This window comes from Nerophis lumbriciformis, linkage group LG19 (assembly GCF_033978685.3).
Source record: "Nerophis lumbriciformis linkage group LG19, RoL_Nlum_v2.1, whole genome shotgun sequence".
In the NCBI taxonomy this organism is placed as follows: Eukaryota; Metazoa; Chordata; class Actinopteri; order Syngnathiformes; family Syngnathidae; genus Nerophis; species Nerophis lumbriciformis.
The window spans coordinates 43,339,185-43,361,624 of record NC_084566.2 but is presented as its reverse complement, the minus strand read 5'-3'; the positions used below and the strand labels follow the sequence as shown (position 1 = coordinate 43,361,624).

The 22,440-nt window shown below is 40.1% G+C and overlaps 1 protein-coding gene across 2 annotated transcripts in view; it reads right to left on the bottom strand.

The window, feature by feature from the left end:
* The window catches only part of LOC133618401 (phosphatidylinositol 4-phosphate 5-kinase type-1 gamma-like), a 67,947-nt gene that overhangs the window by 22,614 nt on the left and 22,893 nt on the right, over positions 1 to 22,440 (bottom strand). For both annotated transcript variants that reach the window (XM_061978730.1, XM_061978732.2), the window contains 10 exons: positions 17,343 to 17,432; positions 17,040 to 17,170; positions 16,861 to 16,978; positions 9,150 to 9,302; positions 5,722 to 6,021; positions 5,445 to 5,653; positions 5,294 to 5,377; positions 5,084 to 5,132; positions 2,163 to 2,247; positions 1,908 to 2,072 (listed from right to left, as the gene is read on the bottom strand). In XM_061978730.1, coding sequence (XP_061834714.1) covers positions 1,908 to 2,072; positions 2,163 to 2,247; positions 5,084 to 5,132; positions 5,294 to 5,377; positions 5,445 to 5,653; positions 5,722 to 6,021; positions 9,150 to 9,302; positions 16,861 to 16,978; positions 17,040 to 17,170; positions 17,343 to 17,432 — 1,384 coding nt within the window. The remainder of the gene's footprint in view (positions 1 to 1,907; positions 2,073 to 2,162; positions 2,248 to 5,083; positions 5,133 to 5,293; positions 5,378 to 5,444; positions 5,654 to 5,721; positions 6,022 to 9,149; positions 9,303 to 16,860; positions 16,979 to 17,039; positions 17,171 to 17,342; positions 17,433 to 22,440) is intronic.

Genomic DNA, 22,440 nt, shown 5'->3' with positions numbered 1-22,440 from the left:
TTTGCCTGTTAAAGAAAGGAGACTGATCCAATGCAGCACAGACATTCGCGTGCCACGCTGTCACGACCCAGACGCACACCAGTGCGCAATCATATGGGAGCCGCGCTGAGCGCACCTCCAAGTGCGTCTCGCTGCCGGCGACGGCCGGGTATGGGCCCAACGCTCTAGCGCCATCCATTTTCAGGGCTAGTTGATTCGGCAGGTGGGTTGTTACACACTCCTTAGCGGGTTCCGACTTCCATGGCCACCGTCTTGCTGTCTATATCAACCAGGGTGAGCCCCACCCCTTTTGTGAGCGCACTGCGCGCGGAGTGACCCCTGTTACGCGCCCCCGGCAACAGGGGTGGCGGGCAGGTAAGCTGCGCGGGCGGAGCGCGCGGAGTGACCCCTGTTACGAGCCCCCGGCCACGGGGGTGGCGGGCAGGTAAGCTGTTTACCTGCTGCGCGTGACGCCGGCCGCGGCGAAGGCGGACGAGGCGGGGTGTCGGTGCGGTGGGCGCGGTGGTGACCCTGGACGTGCGTCGGGCCCTTCTCGCGGATCGCCTCAGCTACGGCTCCCGGTGGGGCCCTCTCGGGGGAAGGGGCCTCGGTCCCGGACCCCGGGGAGGCGTCCCTTCTCCGCTCCGTAAAAGTGTCCATCTCTTTTTTTTTTCTTCTTCTGTTGTGGCATATGCTGCAGGTGCCTGCTCGTTTTTCGTATGTGGGTAACAACATTTAACTATGTATATATATTTACCAATTGGTTTAACTGCCACCCGCCTGAATCTATTTAAAATCAAATTTTTTTTTATTTCAACCACCCGACCTGACCCGACCAGCGGATAAAATCTAATTTTTTTTAATTTCATCCGCCCGATCCGCGGATAATCCGCGGGCTGCGCGGTTGTGCCCGCAAACCGCGCATCTCTAATGTATGTACAGTATATATATATATATATATATATATACATACATATATATCTGTATATGTATGCATCTATATACACACAAACACACACACATATATGTGTATATATATATATATATATATATATATATATATATATATATATGTATATACATATATATACATGTATATATATATATACATATATATATATATATATATATATACACATTTATATATATATATATATATATATATAAAAACAAAACCAATTTTTTATTTTTTTTGGAGGGGGGCGGTTCTCGATATGTTACTCCTTTCTCTAATAAGACAAAAACTTAATTAAGATTTTGAAATGTGTTTTAAAAAGCTGGTATAATCCAAATTCATGCAATAATCTACTTTTCAGTGCATGTAAATAAACTGTTTGTGTGTTAGGGCGGTCATGTTTGGGATTAGTGGGCACAGAATTATGTGCTATGCCCTGGTCCTCAACACAACATTTAGTTTGAATGTAACTATATATTATTTGAGAGAAATCAGGTCAGACTAGACAATTAAACTTGCTGAACGTGGATGACATAAATCAGAGAATAACCTCCGAATTGTGCTTTTAAACAAATCTGCATGAATCCAACAAAACAAGTGCGTTGTGTAGGATTGTGGTCAGTCCGTAGGGATTGTAAGGAGTGAACTTATCGTGGGGGAAAGTTATGCTCCTACTTGTTTTCACTTTGTTGGCACTGCTGCTGCTCTGCTGCTGAGCTGTTCTTTTTTTTTTTTTTTATTTCCAGAGGATCAATAATGGTTGACTTCATCCCATTTAAACAGAAAATGGAACACTCAAGTGCAGAGCGGTTAAAGTTAATAGTGTGCCAAAGTCCAGAGACAAACAATGCAAAACAAAAGCAGCACTTCATCTTTTCAATCGTACTTCTTCTGACCGTCATCAAATGGATCTACAGGTATCTGGATTTTCTTTTTAAAACCTATGAACGTTACATATTTTCTCAGCCCTTACCTCCGTCCTCCAGCACCAGGAAGCCGTGAGGTCCTCGCAGGTTGTCCGGGTTTTCTTGCCTCTCCTCACTCTGCGAGGGATGCTGGCTGCTCAGTCCAGATCCACCGGCGGCGGACTTGTGCACGGAGAGAACTCTTCCTCTTTTGGACGGGGACGGCCTCAATGCTGCCCGACGCAGAGGACGCTCATATGAGATCCACACAAGAGAGCTGGACCACTACGTCGGTTTAGTTTTTTTCAAAAGTGTGAACTCACAGCAACTCTTCCTGAAGACCACGTTGCTGCAGAACTTGTAGAAGCGCTCAGCGTAGAAAGCGGGCCTGTGAACGGACACCGTGTCCTGTGGGCGTGCAGGTGGGACAGGGGGGAAGGAATGACCTGGGATCAGTGCGCAGTGTTTGCTGTGCTGCATTGCAGACCTATACAGTCCTGGTCAAAAGTGTACATACACTTGTGAGGAACATCATGTCATGGCTGTCTTGACTTTACAATCATTTCTACAACTCTTATTTTTTTGTAATTGGAGCACATACTTGTTGGTCACAAAAAACATTCATGAAATTTGCTTCTTTTATGAATTTATTATGGCTCTACTGAAAATGTGAGGGTCAAAAGTATACATACAGCAATGTTAATATTTGCTTACATGTCCCTTGTGTTATGGTTTGAGAGAGGGAGATGACGGCAACAGACACCAAATCAAATCAAATCAAATCAACTTTATTTATAGAGCACATTTAAAATTTACCACAGGGGTAGCCAAAGTGCTGTACAATGAGCAGGTTAAAAGATAAAACGAGTACCGAGCAAACACAACACAACACAAACAGAACACGATAAAAAATAAATAATTAAAATAGAATTAATAAAAACATAAAAACATAAAAACAGGATCACAGCAGGTGTATTATGGGGCGCCATTGCAGGATGTTAAAAGTGTTAAAAGCCATGGAATAAAAGTATGTTTTTAAGAGAGATTTAAAAACAGGAAGAGAGGAGGCTTGTCTAACACTCAGGGGTAGGTCGTTCCAGAGCTTGGGAGCAGCAACGGCGAAAGCTCTGTCACCTCTAAGCTTCAGCCTTGTGTCAGGGACCGTCAACAGCAGCTGATCGGCTGATCTTAAGGATCGGGTGGGGCAGTAAGGCTGAAGGAGGTCGGAGAGATAGGTTGGCGCGAGGTTGTTTAGACATTTAAAAACAAATAAAAGGAGTTTAAAATGTATTCGGTAACGCACAGGGAGCCAGTGAAGGGACGCTAAAATAGGGGTGATGTGCTCACGTCTGCGGGTCTGTGTTAGCAGACGAGCAGCAGAGTTCTGCACGAGCTGCAGGCGGGCGAGGGAGGCCTGGGTAATGCCAACATACAGGGCATTACAGTAATCAAGACGAGTCGAGATAAAAGCGTGGATTAATTTCTCAAGATCATGTCTTGATGGAAGCGGTTTCACTTTCGCTATTTGGCGTAATTGATAAAAGCTTTTTTGAACGACGCTGCTGATTTGTTTTTCGAATTTAAAATCTGAGTCAAACTTTACCCCCAGGTTTGTGACAGAGTCGCTGAGATACGGGGTCAGAGTGCCGAGGTCAACGTTGGGGGAGGGAGAGCGACTTGGACCGAACAACATAACTTCTGTTTTATCTTCATTTAGGCTCAGGAAGTTAGCTGAAAGCCAGACTTTGATGTCGTGCAGGCAGTCAATAAGACGTTGAACCGTGTTATTTTGTGCCATGGGAAAATAAATCTGGCAATCATCGGCATAAAAATGAAATGCAATACTGTACTTCCTAAAAATAGAACCAAGGGGGAGAAGGTAAAGCGCAAATAAAATTGAGGCAAGGATTGAGCCCTGGAGGACCCCATGTGGTAAAGGAGCTGTGGACGACATAAAACTGTCTACTTTTACACAAAAACTCCTGTCGGTTAGGTACGACCGGAACCAGTTGAGGGCGACGCCCTTAATGCCCACACAGTTCTCAAGACGAGTGATTAAGGTGGCGTGGTCGACGGTGTGGAACGCAGCAGACAGATCTAAAAGCACCAGGACAACATATTTACCAGAATCAGTGGACAGGAGGATATCGCTAAAAACTTTTAGAAGCGCTGACTCTGTGCGGTGGAGGGCTTTAAAACCGGACTGGAACAGCTCAGTGATACCATTATCCTCTAAGAAGGGCAACAACTGACTGTAGACAACCTTCTCTAATATTTTGGAAATGTATGGAAGATTAGAGATAGGTCTTAAGTTAGAGAGGAGAGAGGGGTCGAGGCTGGGTTTTTTAAGTAGAGGTCGTACCACTGCATGTTTAAACTCTACTGGAACTATTCCAGAAGAGAGGCTACTATTGATGAAAGTATGGGTGAAAGTATGTAGCTCTGAGATTTATTATATATACAGGACTGTCTCAGAAAATTAGAATATTGTGATAATGTCCCTTATTTTCTGTAATGCAACTAAAAACATGAACATGTCATACATTCTGGATTCATTACACATCAACTGAAATATTGCAAGCCTTTTATTATTTTAATATTGCTGATTATGGCATACAGCTTAAGAAAACTCAAAAATCCCGTCTCAAAAATGTAGAATATTTCCTCAGACGAAGTAAAAAATAAAGATTTATAACAGCAAAACAAAATCAAACATTTGAAGATGTCAATTAATGCACTCAGTACTTGGTTGGGAATAATTTTGCATCCAGAATGTATGACAGTGAGACAGTCCTGTATATATAATAAATCTCAGAGCTACATACTTTCACCCTGGTGTCTGTTGCCGTCATCTCCCTCTCTCAAACCATAACACAAGGGACATGTAAGCAAATATTAACATTGCTGTATGTATACTTTTGACTCCGCTCCGTAAAAGTGTTCTGTTGTGGCATATGCAGCAGGTGCCTGCTCGTTTTTCGTATGTGGGTAACAACATTTAACTATGTATATATATTTCCCAATTGGTTTAACTGCCACCCGCCTGAATCTATTTAAAATCAAATTTTTTTTTATTTCAACCGTCCGACTCGACTCGACCCGACCCGCGGATAAAATCTAATTTTTTTAAATTTCATCCGCCCGATCCGCGGATAATCCGCGGACTCCGCGGTTGTGCCCGCAAACCGCGCATCTCTAGTATGTACACTTTTGACCAGGACTGTAGAAGGGAAAAACTACACACCCCATCATGGATGAGAGACTTCCAGGAGTGCTCCATTTTCTTAGACCACCTGCAAGAGAATTGCATTGTCTGACATATTTTGCCAAATAAACATCTGACAATGGTTGTTTTATGTTAGACCTCAGGCATCTGTGCACTGGACAAGGCAGACATGCTGGGTTAAAAGTATGGATTCAGCTGCTTGAAGGAATTAACATGCCGGACTCATACCGATAGGACTGCAGGATGTCGATGATACCGATGAACAAGAGGAGGCGCTCTCCTTTGACTCCCGCAGCCGGGATGCCGCCCATTCTGCCGAGAGAGAGAAGACGTTAGCGCGTGCAGCCCTAGGGGCATTGATTGAGACCTGCCCACGTACGTGTCGTCGTGGTCCAGGGTTTCCCTGCACGTGGACCCTCCCAGTATAGACTCCATTGCAGTGGAGTACAGAGCTCTCTGGGCGAGGGGCCGCGTCTCATCCGTGCCATCTGCTGGCGAACCCCGGGACTGCCGCTCACTCTCTGCTTGTGTCTTGTTGTGGACCCCGAGGAGCAAACTGTAGTCCATGATCTTAAAACTCTCCAGGACCTGGTATGTACAACACACAATCATTTGTATATACTTTAATGTCATTCTTCTCCTGGTCTTTCTCCTACCAGACAGTCTCTTTGCAGAGTTTTCACCAGAGCACTGTATGTGTCCTGGTCCAGATTGAGGCCCTCGGGAACATCACTCAAAAAGTCCAGATCTTTAAAAGTGGGTTTGGACTTCTCTCGCTCTTTCCTGGACGCTCGCCTCTTGTAAGTGGAGCCCTTCAGGTCAAATTTCAGGTGCATGCGTACGGAGCGCGGTAGGATGTTGTTCATCACCACGACCCGGATGTTTTTACCCCCGCTTTGGACACAGTAGAGGCCGAAGAACTTGGGCAGCAGCGTCCGAGGGTTCTGGTTCAAGTTCTGAAGAAGGGCGGGGTGAATAAAGAGAAGTACAGTTTTAGATGAGTCAGTCGGGAGGACATGTTACGCTCTGCCAGACCAGTGAGATACAGTCTGGTGTGCCGTGGGAGATGATCTAATCCAGGGGTGGGCAATTAATTCATTTTTAAGTCAGGGTGTGATGTGACAGGTGGTGACAGTACACCTACTTTGAGACAAGAGCTATAGTGATGCATGCTTGGTTATGCTTTAAAGTCATATCCAACAATTGCGACAACGTCTTTTTACTGTCAACCGAGTTTCGCTTTTTAATGATTTCCGCTGGTGGTGTGCCTCCGTATTTTTTTTCAACGCCAAAAATGTGCTAACGAAACAAAAACTGAACTGGCTGCAAAGTAAACAAAAAACAGAATGCTGGACGACAGCAAAGACTTACTGTGGAGCAAAGACAATGTACATCCGAATGTGACATGGCAATCAACAATGTCCCCGCAAAGAAGGATATAAAAACAACTGAAATATTCTTTATTGCTAAAACAAAGTAGATGCGGGGAATATCGCTCAAAGGAAGACCGTGAAACTGCTACAGGAAAATACCAAAAAAAGAGAAAAAGCCACCAAAATAAGAGCGCAAGACAAGAAGTAAAGCACTACACACGGGAAAACAGCAAAAAAGTCCAAATAAGTCAGGGTGTGATGTGACAGGTGGTGACAGTACACCTACTTTGAGACAAGAGCTATAGTGATGCATGCTTGGTTATGCTTTAAAGTCATATCCAACAATTGCGACAACGTCTTTTTACTGCCAACCGAGTTTCGTTTTTTAATGATTTCCACTGGTGGTGTGCCTCTGTATTTTTTCAAGTGACTTGGCTCAAAAAAGGGTTGCAAAACACTGTGCTAGACATATGCCCAAGGTCCTGGATAATGCTGCTGAGCGCTGCTAAGCCTGTTAAGGTCTACTTAGCGTGGTACAAACCCTTAACTATGACAAAGCCAGTGCTTTGGCGTCATCGCCACAATCGAATCTAACGCCAGGAAATTGGATAAGGCGTCGAGACCAGTGATTCTCAAACTGTGCTTCACGATCTCATATCAAAGAATTACTTCATTAAATATTCAAACAGTCTTACTGTAGAGTTGAGAGCACTTCATTCCTCGGTGTTCACATAGATGGATTTGTACATTCCAAAAGCCATACTACGCTACTGTAAATGATTGTTGGTCATTATGGTGTGTCTGTAAATAAATAAATTAGGGATGTCCCGATGCAGGTTTTTGCACTTCCGATCCGATACCGATACTGACCGATACCGATACTGACCGATGCTGGCCTATCCGAGCATGTATTAAAGTTTAAAGTTATTTAGCCTACTTAGTTGTCAGAATCATGTTGAAAAGGGTTTTAGTACTCTTGATAACAACTAGCCAGCTGAATTAGGGGAGTTTGAATAATACACAATGGTTGGTAACAAGAAACTGACCTGTTTATTCAAGGATAAACACAAAATAGACAAAATTATACATGACATCATTGAACTAGGGCTGGGCGATATGGCCTTTTTTTATTATTGCGATATTTTAAGGCCATATTGCGATACACGATATATATCTCGATATTTTGCCTTAGCCTTGAATGAACACTTGATGCATATAATCACAGCAGTATGATGATTTTATGTGTTTTGATTGACTGATTGAGACTTTTATTAGTAGGTTGCACAGTGAAGTACATATTCCGTACAATTGACCACTAAATGGTAACACCCCAATAAGTTTTTCCACTTGTTTAAGTCGGGGTCCACTTAAATTGATTCATGATACAGATATATACTATCAGATATATACTATCATCATAATACAGTCATCACACAAGATAATCACATTGAATTATTTACATTATTTATAATCCAGGGTGTGGAGGGTAAGTGTCAAAAAGACAGCCAAAAGAGTTTGATATGAGAATAAATCTAAAGTTAAAATATAGGGTAGAAATGCACCCATTTGCAGGAAATGTAGTCTTGATTTTCAACATTTTCTTTCAAGGCTTGCATGTCTACATTAAAACATTCTTCTTCATACTGCATTAATATATGCTACTTTTAAACTTTCATGCAGAGAAGGAAATCACAACTAAAAAAATCACTAATTTTGTCATACGGTGTTGACGTGGAAATTTTTGCCTCGGCATTTTGATGGTGTGGGCGTGTGGCACCGAATGGAGATAAGCGTCTCGACAGACGTCACAATATTTGAACAATGATGACGAAACTGTTTTCTCTGTCGTGTCCGTATGTCGAAAATTGTTATGCGCTTATTTTTTTATTTGAGTTTGTGCGTGGCATAGATTTGCTATGCGCAGAGGACGCTTAAACAGTGCGCAATTGCACAGGCGAGCACCTTAGAGGGAGCGTTGCTCGCACGGCTGCGCTAGCATCACAGCTAACGTTAGCCATGCTGCTACCTCTCTGCTCGGGGAGGACGTATACGTATGTGACGTATGACGTGACAGTATGTGACGTATGATGTGACAGTATGTAAGAAGGTGCACTTGCTGTCTGTGAGAGGGAGACACAGGAAAGAGTGAGAAGAGCCTGTCGTGTAATGCCAGCAGCTAAAAGCAACTGCGTGAGAATTCACAGACCTGTGGATGTGTTGAAGGTGTGCTGGAAAATGCGGAACGGAAATTACGGAGCAGCAGAAAAGCTTAATGTATTATTTAAATCGGTGCGTTGGAAAACACGGACCGGAGTTTTTTTAAAACTGGATCTGGATCGGCATTTTCCCATGCCTTGCCGATACGCAATTTTTGGCAAATATCGGCAGCCGATCCGATCCAAATATCGGATCGGGACATCCCTAAAATAAATACAACTGTTGAAATTGTGTGTAATGTTACGGTGGCCAAAGTATTAAATGTACTTGTTAAATACTTGTTTTAATGAATACTTAGGCCTACTACGCTACTGTAAATGATTGTTGGTGTTTTCTGAGGTGGTACTTGGTGAAAAAGGTTGAGTATAGACTCTGGTTTAGACTACAGACAATAAACGTGACTGGTTTGACTTCAGAATCCTCAGATTGTGTGCATTAGCCCAAAGTAAAATGAAAATAAGTATTAATCCTAACCGTTATGAACTGTTACTTACCATGTAGTAACCAGGTAGAAGCTTCTGTAAAAACTCCGCCTCCTTGTGTTGGACAGTTTTGACGATGAACTCGTCATCCCGGGTGACGTAGAATATGGAGCCACTGGCTCCTGGGTTGGTCAACTCGATGAGTGCCTCGTTACAGAGGGAATACTGTAGAAGTAATAAACACGTATGTTAAAACCTACTCGTCTGCTTTCAGGTGTTTATAATATTACTTTTTTGTGGTTTTAATCAAAACTGCTGACAGATGCATTGTCTAGTCCAGGGGTCGGCAACTCAAAATGTTGAAAGAGCCATGTTGGACCAAAAATACAAAAACAAATCTGTCTGGAGCCGCAAAAAATGAAAAGCCATATTACATACAGATAGTGTGTCATGAGATATAAATTGAATTAACAGGACTTAAAGGAAACTAAATGAGCTGAAATATAGCTACAAATGAGGCATAATGATGCAATATGTACATATAGCTAGCCTAAATAGCATGTTAGCATCGATTAGCTTGCAGTCATGCAGTGACCAAATATGCCCGATTAGCACACCACACAAGTCAATAACATCAACAAAACTCACCTTTGTGCATTCACGCACAACATTAAAAGTTTGGTGGACAAAATGAGACAGAAAAAGAAGTGGCATAAAAGACGGAAAGTCGGAGAAAGTTAAACATGTAAACAAACTACGGTGAGTTCAAGCACCGCCAAAATTGGTAGGACAAAACGGCGCTCACCAAATCCTCCAATCAGTGAAGCATGTTTGATATAAACAGTGTGATTTATAACAATTAGGGAGGTTTGTGTCATGTTTGTCCTCCTACAGAAACCATATTAACACAAAATATATATTTTTTCCCCCTCATCTTTTTCCATTTTCCATACATTTTTGAAAAAGTTCCAGAGAGCCACTAGGGCGGCGCTAAAGAGCCACGGGTTGCCGACCCACGGTCTAGTCCCGGGGTGCTCACACTTTTTCTGCAGGCGAGCTACTTTTCAATTGATCAAGTCGTGGGGATCTACCTCATTCATATATATCATTTATATTTACTTATTTATGAAATATATGTTTTTGTTAACAAGTTAAAGGTGTTTAATGATAATGCAAGCATGTTTAACACATATAGTTAATATTGTTAATAAATTAAAGGTGTTTAATGATAATACAAGAATGTTTAATACATATAGTTAATATTGTTAATAAATTAAAGGTGTTCAATGATAATACAAGAATGTTTAATACATATAGTTAATATTGTTAACAAGTTAAAGGTGTTTAAAGATAATACAAGCATCCATCCCATCCATCCATTTTCTACCGCTTAATGATAATACAAGCATGTTTAATACATATAGTTAATATTATTAATAAGTTAAAGGTGTTTAAAGATAATACAAGCATGTTTAACACATATAGTTAATATTGTTAACAAGTTAAAGGTGTTTAAAGATAATACAAGCATGTTTAATACATATAGTTAATATTATTAATAAGTTAAAGGTGTTTAAAGATAATACAAGCATGTTTAACACATATAGTTAATATTGTTAACAATTAAAGGTGTTTAAAGATAATACAAGCATGTTTAACACATATAGTTAATATTGTTAACAAGTTAAAGGTGTTTAATGATAATACAAGCATGTTTAATACATATAGTTAATATTGTTAATAAGTTAAAGGTGTTTAAAGATAATGCAAGCATGTTTAACACATAGTTAATATTGTTAACAAGTTAAAGGTGTTTAAAGATAATACAAGCATGTTTAACACATATAGTTAATATTGTTAACAAGTTAAAGGTGTTTAAAGATAATACAAGTATGTTTAATACATATAGTTAATATTGTTAACAAGTTAAAGGTGTTTAAAGATAATACAAGCATGTTTAACACATTTAGTTAATATTGTTAACAAGTTAAAGGTGTTTAATGATAATACAAGCATGTTTAATACATATAGTTAATATTATTAATAAGTTAAAGGTGTTTAAAGATAATACAAGCATGTTTAACACATATAGTTAATATTGTTAACAAGTTAAAGGTGTTTAATGATAATACAAGCATGTTTAACACATATAGTTAATATTGTTAATAAGTTAAAGGTGTTTAAAGATAATGCAAGCATGTTTAACACATATAGTTAATATTGTTAACAAGTTAAAGGTGTTTAAAGATAATACAAGCATGTTTAATACATATAGTTAATATTGTTAACAAGTTAAAGGTGTTTAATGATAATACAAGCATGTTTAATACATATAGTTAATATTATTAATAAGTTAAAGGTGTTTAAAGATAATACAAGCATGTTTAACACATATAGTAAATATTGTTAACAAGTTAAAGGTGTTTAATGATAATACAAGCATGTTTAACACATATAGTTAATATTGTTAATAAGTTAAAGGTGTTTAAAGATAATGCAAGCATGTTTAACACATAGTTAATATTGTTAACAAGTTAAAGGTGTTTAAAGATAATACAAGCATGTTTAATACATATAGTTAATATTGTTAACAAGTTAAAGGTGTTTAATGATAATACAAGCATGTTTAATACATATAGTTAATATTATTAATAAGTTAAAGGTGTTTAAAGATAATACAAGCATGTTTAACACATATAGTAAATATTGTTAACAAGTTAAAGGTGTTTAATGATAATACAAGCATGTTTAATACATATAGTTAATATTATTAATAAGTTAAAGGTGTTTAAAGATAATACGAGCATGTTTAACACATATAGTTAATATTGTTAACAAGTTAAAGGTGTTTAAAGATAATACAAGCATGTTTAACACATATAGTTAATATTGTTAACAAGTTAAAGGTGTTTAAAGATAATACAAGCATGTTTAATACATATAGTTAATATTGTTAACAAGTTAAAGGTGTTTAATGATAATACAAGCATGTTTAATACATATAGTTAATATTATTAATAAGTTAAAGGTGTTTAAAGATAATACAAGCATGTTTAACACATATAGTTAATATTGTTAACAAGTTAAAGGTGTTTAATTATAATACAAGCATGTTTAATACATATAGTTAATATTATTAATAAGTTAAAGGTGTTTAAAGATAATACAAGCATGTTTAACACATATAGTTAATATTGTTAACAAGTTAAAGGTGTTTAATTATAATACAAGCATGTTTAATACATATAGTTAATATTATTAATAAGTTAAAGGTGTTTAAAGATAATACAAGCATGTTTAACACATATAGTTAATATTGTTAACAAGTTAAGGTGTTTAAAGATAATACAAGCATGTTTAATACATATAGTTAATATTGTTAACAAGTTAAAGGTGTTTAATGATAATACAAGCATGTTTAATACATATAGTTAATATTATTAATAAGTTAAAGGTGTTTAATGATAATACAAGCATGTTTAATACATATAGTTAATATTGTTAACAAGTTAAAGGTGTTTAATAATAATACAAGCATGTTTAATACATATAGTTAATATTATTAATAAGTTAAAGGTGTTTAAAGATAATACAAGCATGTTTAACACATATAGTTAATATTGTTAACAAGTTAAAGGTGTTTAAAGATAATACAAGCATGTTTAATACATATAGTTAATATTGTTAACAAGTTAAAGGTGTTTAATGATAATACAAGCATGTTTAACACATATAGTTAATATTGTTAACAAGTTAAAGGTGTTTAAAGATAATACAAGAATGTTTAATACATATAGTTAATATTGTTAACAAGTTAAAGGTGTTTAATGATAATACAAGCATGTTTAATACATATAGTTAATATTATTAATAAGTTAAAGGTGTTTAAAGATAATACAAGCATGTTTAACACATATAGTAAATATTGTTAACAAGTTAAAGGTGTTTAATGATAATACAAGCATGTTTAACACATATAGTTAATATTGTTAATAAGTTAAAGGTGTTTAAAGATAATGCAAGCATGTTTAACACATAGTTAATATTGTTAACAAGTTAAAGGTGTTTAAAGATAATGCAAGCATGTTTAACACATATAGTTAATATTGTTAACAAGTTAAAGGTGTTTAAAGATAATACAAGCATGTTTAATACATATAGTTAATATTGTTAACAAGTTAAAGGTGTTTAATGATAATACAAGCATGTTTAATACATATAGTTAATATTATTAATAAGTTAAAGGTGTTTAAAGATAATACAAGCATGTTTAACACATATAGTAAATATTGTTAACAAGTTAAAGGTGTTTAATGATAATACAAGCATGTTTAACACATATAGTTAATATTGTTAATAAGTTAAAGGTGTTTAAAGATAATGCAAGCATGTTTAACACATATAGTTAATATTGTTAACAAGTTAAAGGTGTTTAAAGATAATACAAGCATGTTTAACACATATAGATTCCTTTCTTTCATGAAGACAAGAATATAAGTTGGTGTATTACCTGATTGTGATGACTTACATTGATTGGAATCAGACAGTGGTGCTAAAAACGTCCGCATTTTCGAATGGAGGAGAAAAAAGTCCTCCTTTCTGTCCAATACCACATGAAAGCGGTTGGTTTTTGGCATCTTGTTTGTCCAGCTTCCGTACTTCTTTGTATACACTTTACAAGAAATACATTGTCGGCAAACTCCGTAGCTTGCTAGCTTGTGCACGCCAGCTTTCTGAGACTCTTGTTTTGTTAGCGCAGGCAGGATGAAGCAGCGCTTTTATTGTGCAACTGTGCAGTCGGTCTTTGGAGTTTTGACAACAGGTACGGCGCCAGAGTCTGTTGAAATAAAGTGTTTCTCGCCTTCCAGTCGGTAATTTTAATGAGCTGGCAGCAGCCAGCGTCATCTCAGAAGACCCTCGGGTGCCGTGAATGTCAATCAAGTGACGAAAGTGACGTCATAGCGAAGATTTATGATCGCTCATTTTTAGGACTATTTTTTTAATGCCTGGCTGGTGATCGACTGACACACCCTCCGAGATCGACCGGTAGCTCGCGATCGACGTAATGAGCACCCCTGCTCTAGTCCATTGTCGCTCTATGTTGAGTTTAAAAAAGCAAGCTTTTCAGGGCTGTCAAACAAAGAGGTTTAATCCGGCTCGCAAGATCAGTTTGCTAAATATGAAAATGAGCTACATTTTTTTTTAAATGAAAGAAACTGCTGTTCTAAATGCGTCCACTGGATGTCGCAATAGCAATTCAAGTGTAACCCACGTCACATTAAGCGCCCTTTGGATTGGCTGCCACTACTCCAATCAGCTGCTCCTGTTGTGGCTGGCAGCAGATGGCGGCAGACCTATGCTGTAGCGACACAATAGCATCTTTCATTTGAAACGATCCACTCGAAGGATACAATAACAAAACGGTAAGATGCAAAGACTTAAGTCAACTTGACCATCATCTTTGTAGTTAGAGTTCCTGGCAGCGCTTGCAATTGGTTGAATGCACGATGCGCACCCTGAACTCCATTGTAAACATGTGTGTTTTTTACATTTGTTTTATTTTATGTTTATGTTCACATTGGTTACGTTTGTACTTATGTTACTTTGATGTTGGCTATGGTGCCATTTTTGTTTTGTTTATCTTGTAATATTTGAATGGTGATAAATGAATGTGGTGTGGCAGTTGAAGCGGTTTTGAGGAAACACTCGATTGCTTTTTCCAAAAGTTTTTAATGGTAAACCTATCAACGTGAGAATCCTACACAGGAAGTGCTTAAAGTTAAATGGCTTTGTCTATGAATGTTCTCATTCATCCAGGTCATTGGTCAGATCTAGTTTAGCGGCTGGTGTCGATACCTCAGAAGGCTTCATCGGTTCATGCTCATAGACTTAGATTAGTTAGATCTCGTCTTAGACTTAGATTGTTCACATCGAGTCATAGACTTAGATTGGTCACATCTAGTCTTAGACTTAGAATGGTCAGATCTAGTCTTAGACTTAGATTGGTCACACCTAATCTTAGACTTAAGATTGGTCACATCTAGTCTTAGACTTAGATTGTTACATCTAGTCTTAGACTTAGATTGGTCAGATCTAGTCTTAGACTTAGATTGGTCAGATCTAGTCTTAGACTTAGATTGGTCAAATCTAATCTTAGACTTAGATTGGTCACATCTAGTCTTAGACTTAAGATTGGTCAGATCTAGTCTTAGACTTAGTTGGTCACATATTGTCTTAGACTTAGTTGGTCACATCTAGTCTTAGACTTAGTTGGTCACATCTAGTCTTTGACTTAGTTGGTCACATCTAGTCTTAGATTTAGATTGGTCACATCTAGTCTTAGACTTAGATTGTTACATCTAGTCTTATACTTAGATTGGTCACATCTAGTCTTAGACTTAGATTGGTCACATCTAGTCTTAGACTTAGATTGGTCACATCGAGTCTTGGACTTAGATTGGTCATATCGAGTCTTAGACTTAGATTGGTCAGATCTACTCATAGACTTAGATCGGTCAGATCTAATTTTAGACTTAGGTAGGCCAGATCTAGTCTTAGACTTAGATTTGTTAGATCTACTCTTACACTTAGATTGGTCACATGTAGTCTTAGACTTAGATTGGTCAAATCTAGTCTTAGACTTAAGATTGGTCACAGCTATTCTAAGACTTAGTTTGCTACGTCTACTATTAGACTTAGATTGGTCACATCTAGTCTTAGACTTAGATAGGTCACATCTAGTTTAGTGGCTGGTGCCAATACCTCAGAAGGCTTTATCAGTTCACGCTCTTAGACTTAGATTGGTCAGATCTGGTCTTAGACTTAGATTGGTCACATCTAATCTTAGACTTATATTGGTCACAACTAATTTAGCGGCTGGTGCCAATATCTCAGAAGGCTTCATCAGTTCACACTCTTAGACTTATTTTGGTCAGATCTGGTCTTAGACTTAGATTGGTCACATCTAGTCTTAGACTTAGATCGGTCAGATCTAGTCTTAGACTTAGATTGGTCACATCTAGTCTTAGACTTAGATCGGTCAGATCTAGTCTTAGACTTAGATTGGTCACATCTAGTCTTAGACTTAGATCGGTCAGATCTAGTCTTAGACTTAGATTGGTCAGATCTAGTCTTAGACTTAGATTGGTCACATCTAGTCTTAGACTTAGATTGGTCACGTCTAGTCTTAGACTTAGATTAGTCAAATCTAGTTTAGCGGCTGGTGCCAATACCTCAGAAGGCTTCATCAGTTCACGCTCTTAGACTTGGATAGGTCAGATGTAGTTTTAGACGTAGATTGGTCAGATCTAGTCTTAGACTTAGATAGGTCAGATCTAGTCTTTGACTTAGATTGGTCAGACCATATGCAAGAATCTGGCCAGAAATGGTACTGCAATCACGGTCAAAATTCTGTAGTCCCTTACCCCTCTCCCTGACTGAGGTTGCCTGATACGTAGCCGAATCCGAATTCTACTCCAAGGAACTCGACGAGTCCTACGCTGTAGGTTTCTCTTGTTTATGCTTCTTGCAAGATGGTTTACTAAGTCATTATGCCACAGTTTACTGATGTCCATCAGCCAAATGTATGAGAACATGCAAACTCCACACAGAAAGATCCCAAGCCCGGGATTGAACCCAGGACTACTCAGGACCTCAGTATTGTGAGGTACATGCACTAACCCCTGTTCCACCGTACCGCCCGTGTCACTTGCCGTAATGCCCTAAACAGTATAATGACCATTTGCGATAAAATTCCCAATGGTTAGAAGAAACAAAACATCACCAGGTAATCGTCTGGTCGTATCCCAAACAGCTCCCGGAAGTAGCGGAAAGCCACGGGCGCGTACGTTTTAAACCTGAAGTCTGGGAAGTGGTGGGCTGGCGTGAGGTTGCTGCCCTCACTGCAAGCACAAGGGAGAGGATTAGATACTGGGAGTACACACAGAGTACACACTTGGGTACCTGGGGAAGAAGATGCTCTCCACCACGTAGAAGTCCTGCATGAGCACATCTCTCTCGGGCTTGGAGCTTAGGTTGCCAACGGTGTATCCAATACCCAATTGGATGGCCCCCTTTAAGGCGGAGGAGGTGGTCTGGGGGCGGCGGATGAAAAGAAGACAGTCACATGTAGGTGGAGGGCAGCTGATGAAATCGGGAAGGCGAGCTTACATAGGATTAGCACTTGAGAATCAAAGAAAGAATCCCACACAGTAAGACAAAAAAAGAGAGCAATCAAGGAGGAGGAGAATTTGAAGAAGAGCCAACCTTCTTGTAGGTGGTTTCTCCCGAGGCGTCGACTCTTCTGTGGCCGATCTTCTTCTCGTGGGTTTGGCCTGCTCCGAATGGGGATGGCATCTGTCAAAACCACAGAGTGCAGGGAAGTTCATCAGCTACAAACAAGGAATATACCGTCGTGGTCAAGAGTTGTAAAGAACATCATGTCATGGCTGTCTTGAGTTACCAATAAACATTCATGAAGTTTGCTTCTTTTATGAATTTATTATGGGTCTACTGAAAATGAGAAAAGTATACATACTAGAGATGCGCGGTTTGCGGGCACAACCGCGGAGTCCGCGGATTATCCGCGGATCGGGCGGATGAAATTAAAAAAAATTAGATTTTATCCGCGGGTCGGGTCGGGTCGGGTCGGGTCGGGCGGTTGAAATAAAAAAAAATTAGATTTTAAATAGATTCAGGCGGGTGGCAGTTAAACCAATTGGGAAATATATATACATAGTTAAATGTTGTTACCCACATACGAAAAACGAGCAGGCACCTGCAGCATATGCCACAACAGAAGAAAAAAAAGAAAAAGAGATGGACACTTTTACGGAGCAGAGAAGGGACGCCTCGCCGAGAGGGCCCCACCGGGAGCCGTAGCTGAGGCGATCCGCGAGAAGGGCCCGACGCACGTCCAGGGTCACCACCGCACCGACACCCCGCCTCGTCCGCCTTCGCCGCGGCCGGCGTCACGCGCAGCAGGTAAGCAGCTTACCTGCCCGCCACCCCCGTGGCCGGGGGCTCGTAACAGGGGTCACTCCGCGCGCTCCGCCCGCGCAGCTTACCTGCCCGCCACCCCTGTTGCCGGGGGCGCGTAACAGGGGTCACTCCGCGCGCAGTGCGCTCACGAAAGGGGTGGGGCTCACCCTGGTTGATATAGACAGCAGGACGGTGGCCATGGAAGTCGGAACTCACTAAGGAGTGTGTAACAACCCACCTGCCGAATCAACTAGCCCTGAAAATGGATGGCGCTGGAGCGTCGGGCCCATACCCGGCCGTCGCCGGCAGCGAGACGCGCTTGCAGGTGCGCTCAGCGCGGCTCCCATATGATTGCGCACTGGTGTGCGTCTGGGTCGTGACAGCGTGGCACGCATTGAATGTCTGTGCTGCATTGGATCAGTCTCCTTTCTTTAACAGGCAAAAGCTTTATAACCTCACTAATGCCTTGCATCGTCTATATTAGATATATAATGTGGATGGTGGATGGTTGACGACTTTCTGATGCGGTTGCGGATGAAATAATTGCCTATCCGCGCATCTCTACCACACGTTTAAGTCAGGACTTTGGGAAGGCCATTCTAAAATCTTCATTCTAGCCGGATTTAGCCATTCCTTTACCACTTTTGACTAGAGATGTCCGATATATCGGATTGCCGATATTATCGGCCGATAAATGCTTTAAAATGTAATATCGGAAATTATCGGTATCGGTTTCAAAAAGTAAAATGTATGACTTTTTAAAGCGCCACTGTACGGAGTGGTACACGGACGTAGGGAGAAGTACAGAGCAGTTGCATCTCCCAGTCATACTTGCCAACCGACAAACACATTTCGGGAGAACATCCGCACCGTAACACAACAGAACAAATACCCAGAAACCCTTGCAGCACTAACTTATTTCAGGATTCTACAATATACACCCCCCGTTACCCCCTACCTACTCCCCTCCCCCCGACTCAACCCCTCCCCCCCTAACCCCACCCACCTCAACCTCCTCATGCTCTCTCAGGGAGAGCATGTCCCAAATTCCAAGCTGCTGTTTTGAGGCATGTTAAAAAAAAATAATGCACTTTGTGACTTCAATAATAAATACGGCAGTGCCATGTTGGCATTTTTTTTTCATGGACTTGTTTCTTCAGCATTGTCCACACGTTTAAAGTCAGGACTTTGGGAAGGCCATTCTAAAACCTTCATTCTAGCCGGATTTCGCCATTCCTTTACCACTTTTAAGGTGTGTTTGGGGGGTCATTGTCCTGTTGGAACGCCCAACTGCGCCCAAGACCCAACCTCCGGGCTGATGATTTTAGCTTGTCCTGAACAATTTGGAGCTAATCCTCCTTTTTCATTGTCCCATTTACGCTTTGTAAAGCAGCAGTTCCATTGGCAGCAAAACAGGCCCAGAGCATAATCCTACCACCACCATGCTTGACGGTAGGATGGTGTTCCTGGGATTAAAGGCCTCACCTTTTCTCCTCCAAACATATTGCTGGGTATTGTTGCCAAATATTTGTTTCATCTGACCACAGAACTTTCCTCCCGAAGGTCTTATCTTTGTCCATGTGGTGTCAGATGAAACAAAAATGGAGCTGTTTGGCCACAATACCCAGCAATATGTATGAAAGAGAAAAAAGGTGAGGCCTTTAATCCCAGGAACACCACACCTAACGCCAAGCATGGTGGTGCTAGTATTACGCTCTGGCTTATGAAGGCAGCTCATTCATCACGGGCAGGCGTGCGGATTGCAGATTGTCTGCAGGCGCGAAGAGGCACGCCCGCAGCGGAGAGAGAGCTCCTGGCCCGTGACACCTTGGCAAGTTTCACTGTTTCATCTGACATCACATGGACAAACATAAGACCTTCAGATGAAACAAAAATGGAGCTGTTTGGCCACAATACCCAGCAATATGTTTGGAGGAGAAAAGGTGAGGCCTTTAATCCCAGGAACACCATCCCTACCGTCAAGCATGGTGGTGGTAGTATTATGCTCTGAGGCCTGTTTTGCTGCCAATGGAACTGCTGCTTTAAATGGGACAATGAAAAAGGAGGATTAGCTCCAAATTCTTCAGGACAAGCTAAAATCATCAGCCCGGAGGTTGGGTCTTGGGCGTAGTTGGGTGTTCCAACAGGACAATGACCCCAAACACACCTCAAAAGTGGTAAAGGAATGGCTAAATCAGGCTAGAATGAAGGTTTTCGAATGGCCTTCCCAAAGTCCTGACTTAAACGTGTGGACAATGCTGAAGAAACAAGTCCATGAAAAAAAATGCCAACATGGCACTGCCGTATTTATTATTGAAGTCACAAAGTGCATTATTTTTTTTTAACATGCCTCAAAACAGCAGCTTGGAATTTGGGACGTGCTCTCCCTGAGAGAGCATGAGGAGGTTGAGGTGGGCGGGGTTGGGGGGGAGGGGGGTAGGTAGGGGGTAGCGGGTGGTGTATATTGTAGAATCCCGATATAAGTTAGTGCTGCAAGGGCTTCTGGGTATTTGTTCTGTTGTGTTTATGTTGTGTTACGGTGCGGATGTTCTCCCGAAATGTGTTTGCCATCCTTGTTTGGTGTGGGTTCACAGTGCGGCGCATATTTGTAACAGTGTTAAAGTTGTTTATACGGCCACACTCTGTGTGACCTATATGGCTGTTGACCAAGTATGTGTTGCATTCCCTTGTGTGTGTGTGTGTAAAAAGCTCTTATATTATGTGATTGGGCCGGCACGCAAAGGCAGTGCCTTTAAGGCACGCCCCTAATATTGATGTCTGGGTGGAAATCGGGAGAAATTTGGGAGAATGGTTGCCTCGGGAGGGGCACTGAAATTCGTGAGTCTCCCAGGAAAATGGGGAGGGTTGGCAAGTATGACTGGGAGACGCAACTGCTCTGTACTTCTCCCTACGTCCGTGTACCACTCCGTACAAAAAAGTCATAAATTGTACTTTTTGAAACCGATACCGATAATTTCCAATATTACATTTTAAAGCATTTATCGGCCGATAATATCGGCAGTCCGATATTATCGGACATCTCTAGTCAAAAGTGGTAAAGGAATGGCTAAATCAGGCTAGAATGAAGGTTTTAGAATGGCCTTCCCAAAGTCCTGACTTTAATCGTGTGGACAATGCTGAAGAAACAAGTCCATGTCAGAAAAAACAACACATTTAGCTGAACTGCACCAATTTTCAAAAATTCAAGCAGAAGCTTGTGGATGGCTACCAAAAGTGCCTTTGTCAGAATAATTGTATCTAAGTTACAGAGGTGGGTAGAATAGCCAGAAATTGTACTCAAGTAAGAGTACTGTTACTTTAGAGATTTATTACTCAAGTAAAAGTAAGGAGTAGTCACCCAAATATTTACTTGAGTAAAAGTAAAAAGTATGTTGTGAAAAAACTACTCGAGTACTGAGTAACTGATGAGTAACATACACACTCATATCATATATAAATATATATATATATATATATATATATATATACATACATACATATACATTGATATATACAGTATATAATTTATAAGTATTTATTTTGCTGTTTTTGTTTACATGTTAAAGGTGTTTTAATGAATATACATGCATGTTTAACATATAGATTCCTTTCTTTAATGAAGACAAGAATATAAGTTGGTGTATTACCTGATTCTGATGACTTGTGTTGATTGTAATCAGACAGTCGTGATGATAACGTCCACGTTTTCAAATGGAGGAGAAGAAAAGTTCCTCTTTTCTGTCTAATACCACATGAAAGTGGTGGGTTTTTGGCATCTTATTTGTCCAGCTTCCATATTCGTTTTTATACACTTTACAAGAAATATATTGGTGTCAAACTCCGTAGCTTGCTAGCTTGTTTACGCTGGCTTTCGGAGACTCTTGTTTTGAAAGCGCAGGCGCGATGGCGCGGCACTTTTATTGTGAAGACAGGAACGTCCTCATGTGCGGTCAGTCTTGAGGCTTTTGACGGGATGTACGGTTGAAATAAAACAAGTATCTTTTTTCCTTCACACTTTTGATTGATTGATTGGAACTTTTATGATTAGATTGCACAGTACAGTACATATTCCGTACAATTGACCACTAAATGGTAACACCCCAATAAGTTTTTCAACTTGTTTAAGTCAGGTCATGTGACCACCTGGCTCTGTTTGATTGGTCCAACGTCACCAGTGACTGCATCTGATTGGTGGAACGAAGTGAAACGTCACCAGTAAGGCAGGCACTATGAAGGTCTGTCTGACAGACCAAAACAAACAAAGCGTGCATTAACAGATCGATAAAAATTAGTAGCGAGTAGCGAGCTGAATGTAGATAAAAGTAGCGGAGTAAAAGTAGCGTTCCTTCTCTATAAATATACTTAAGTAAAAGTAAAAGTATGT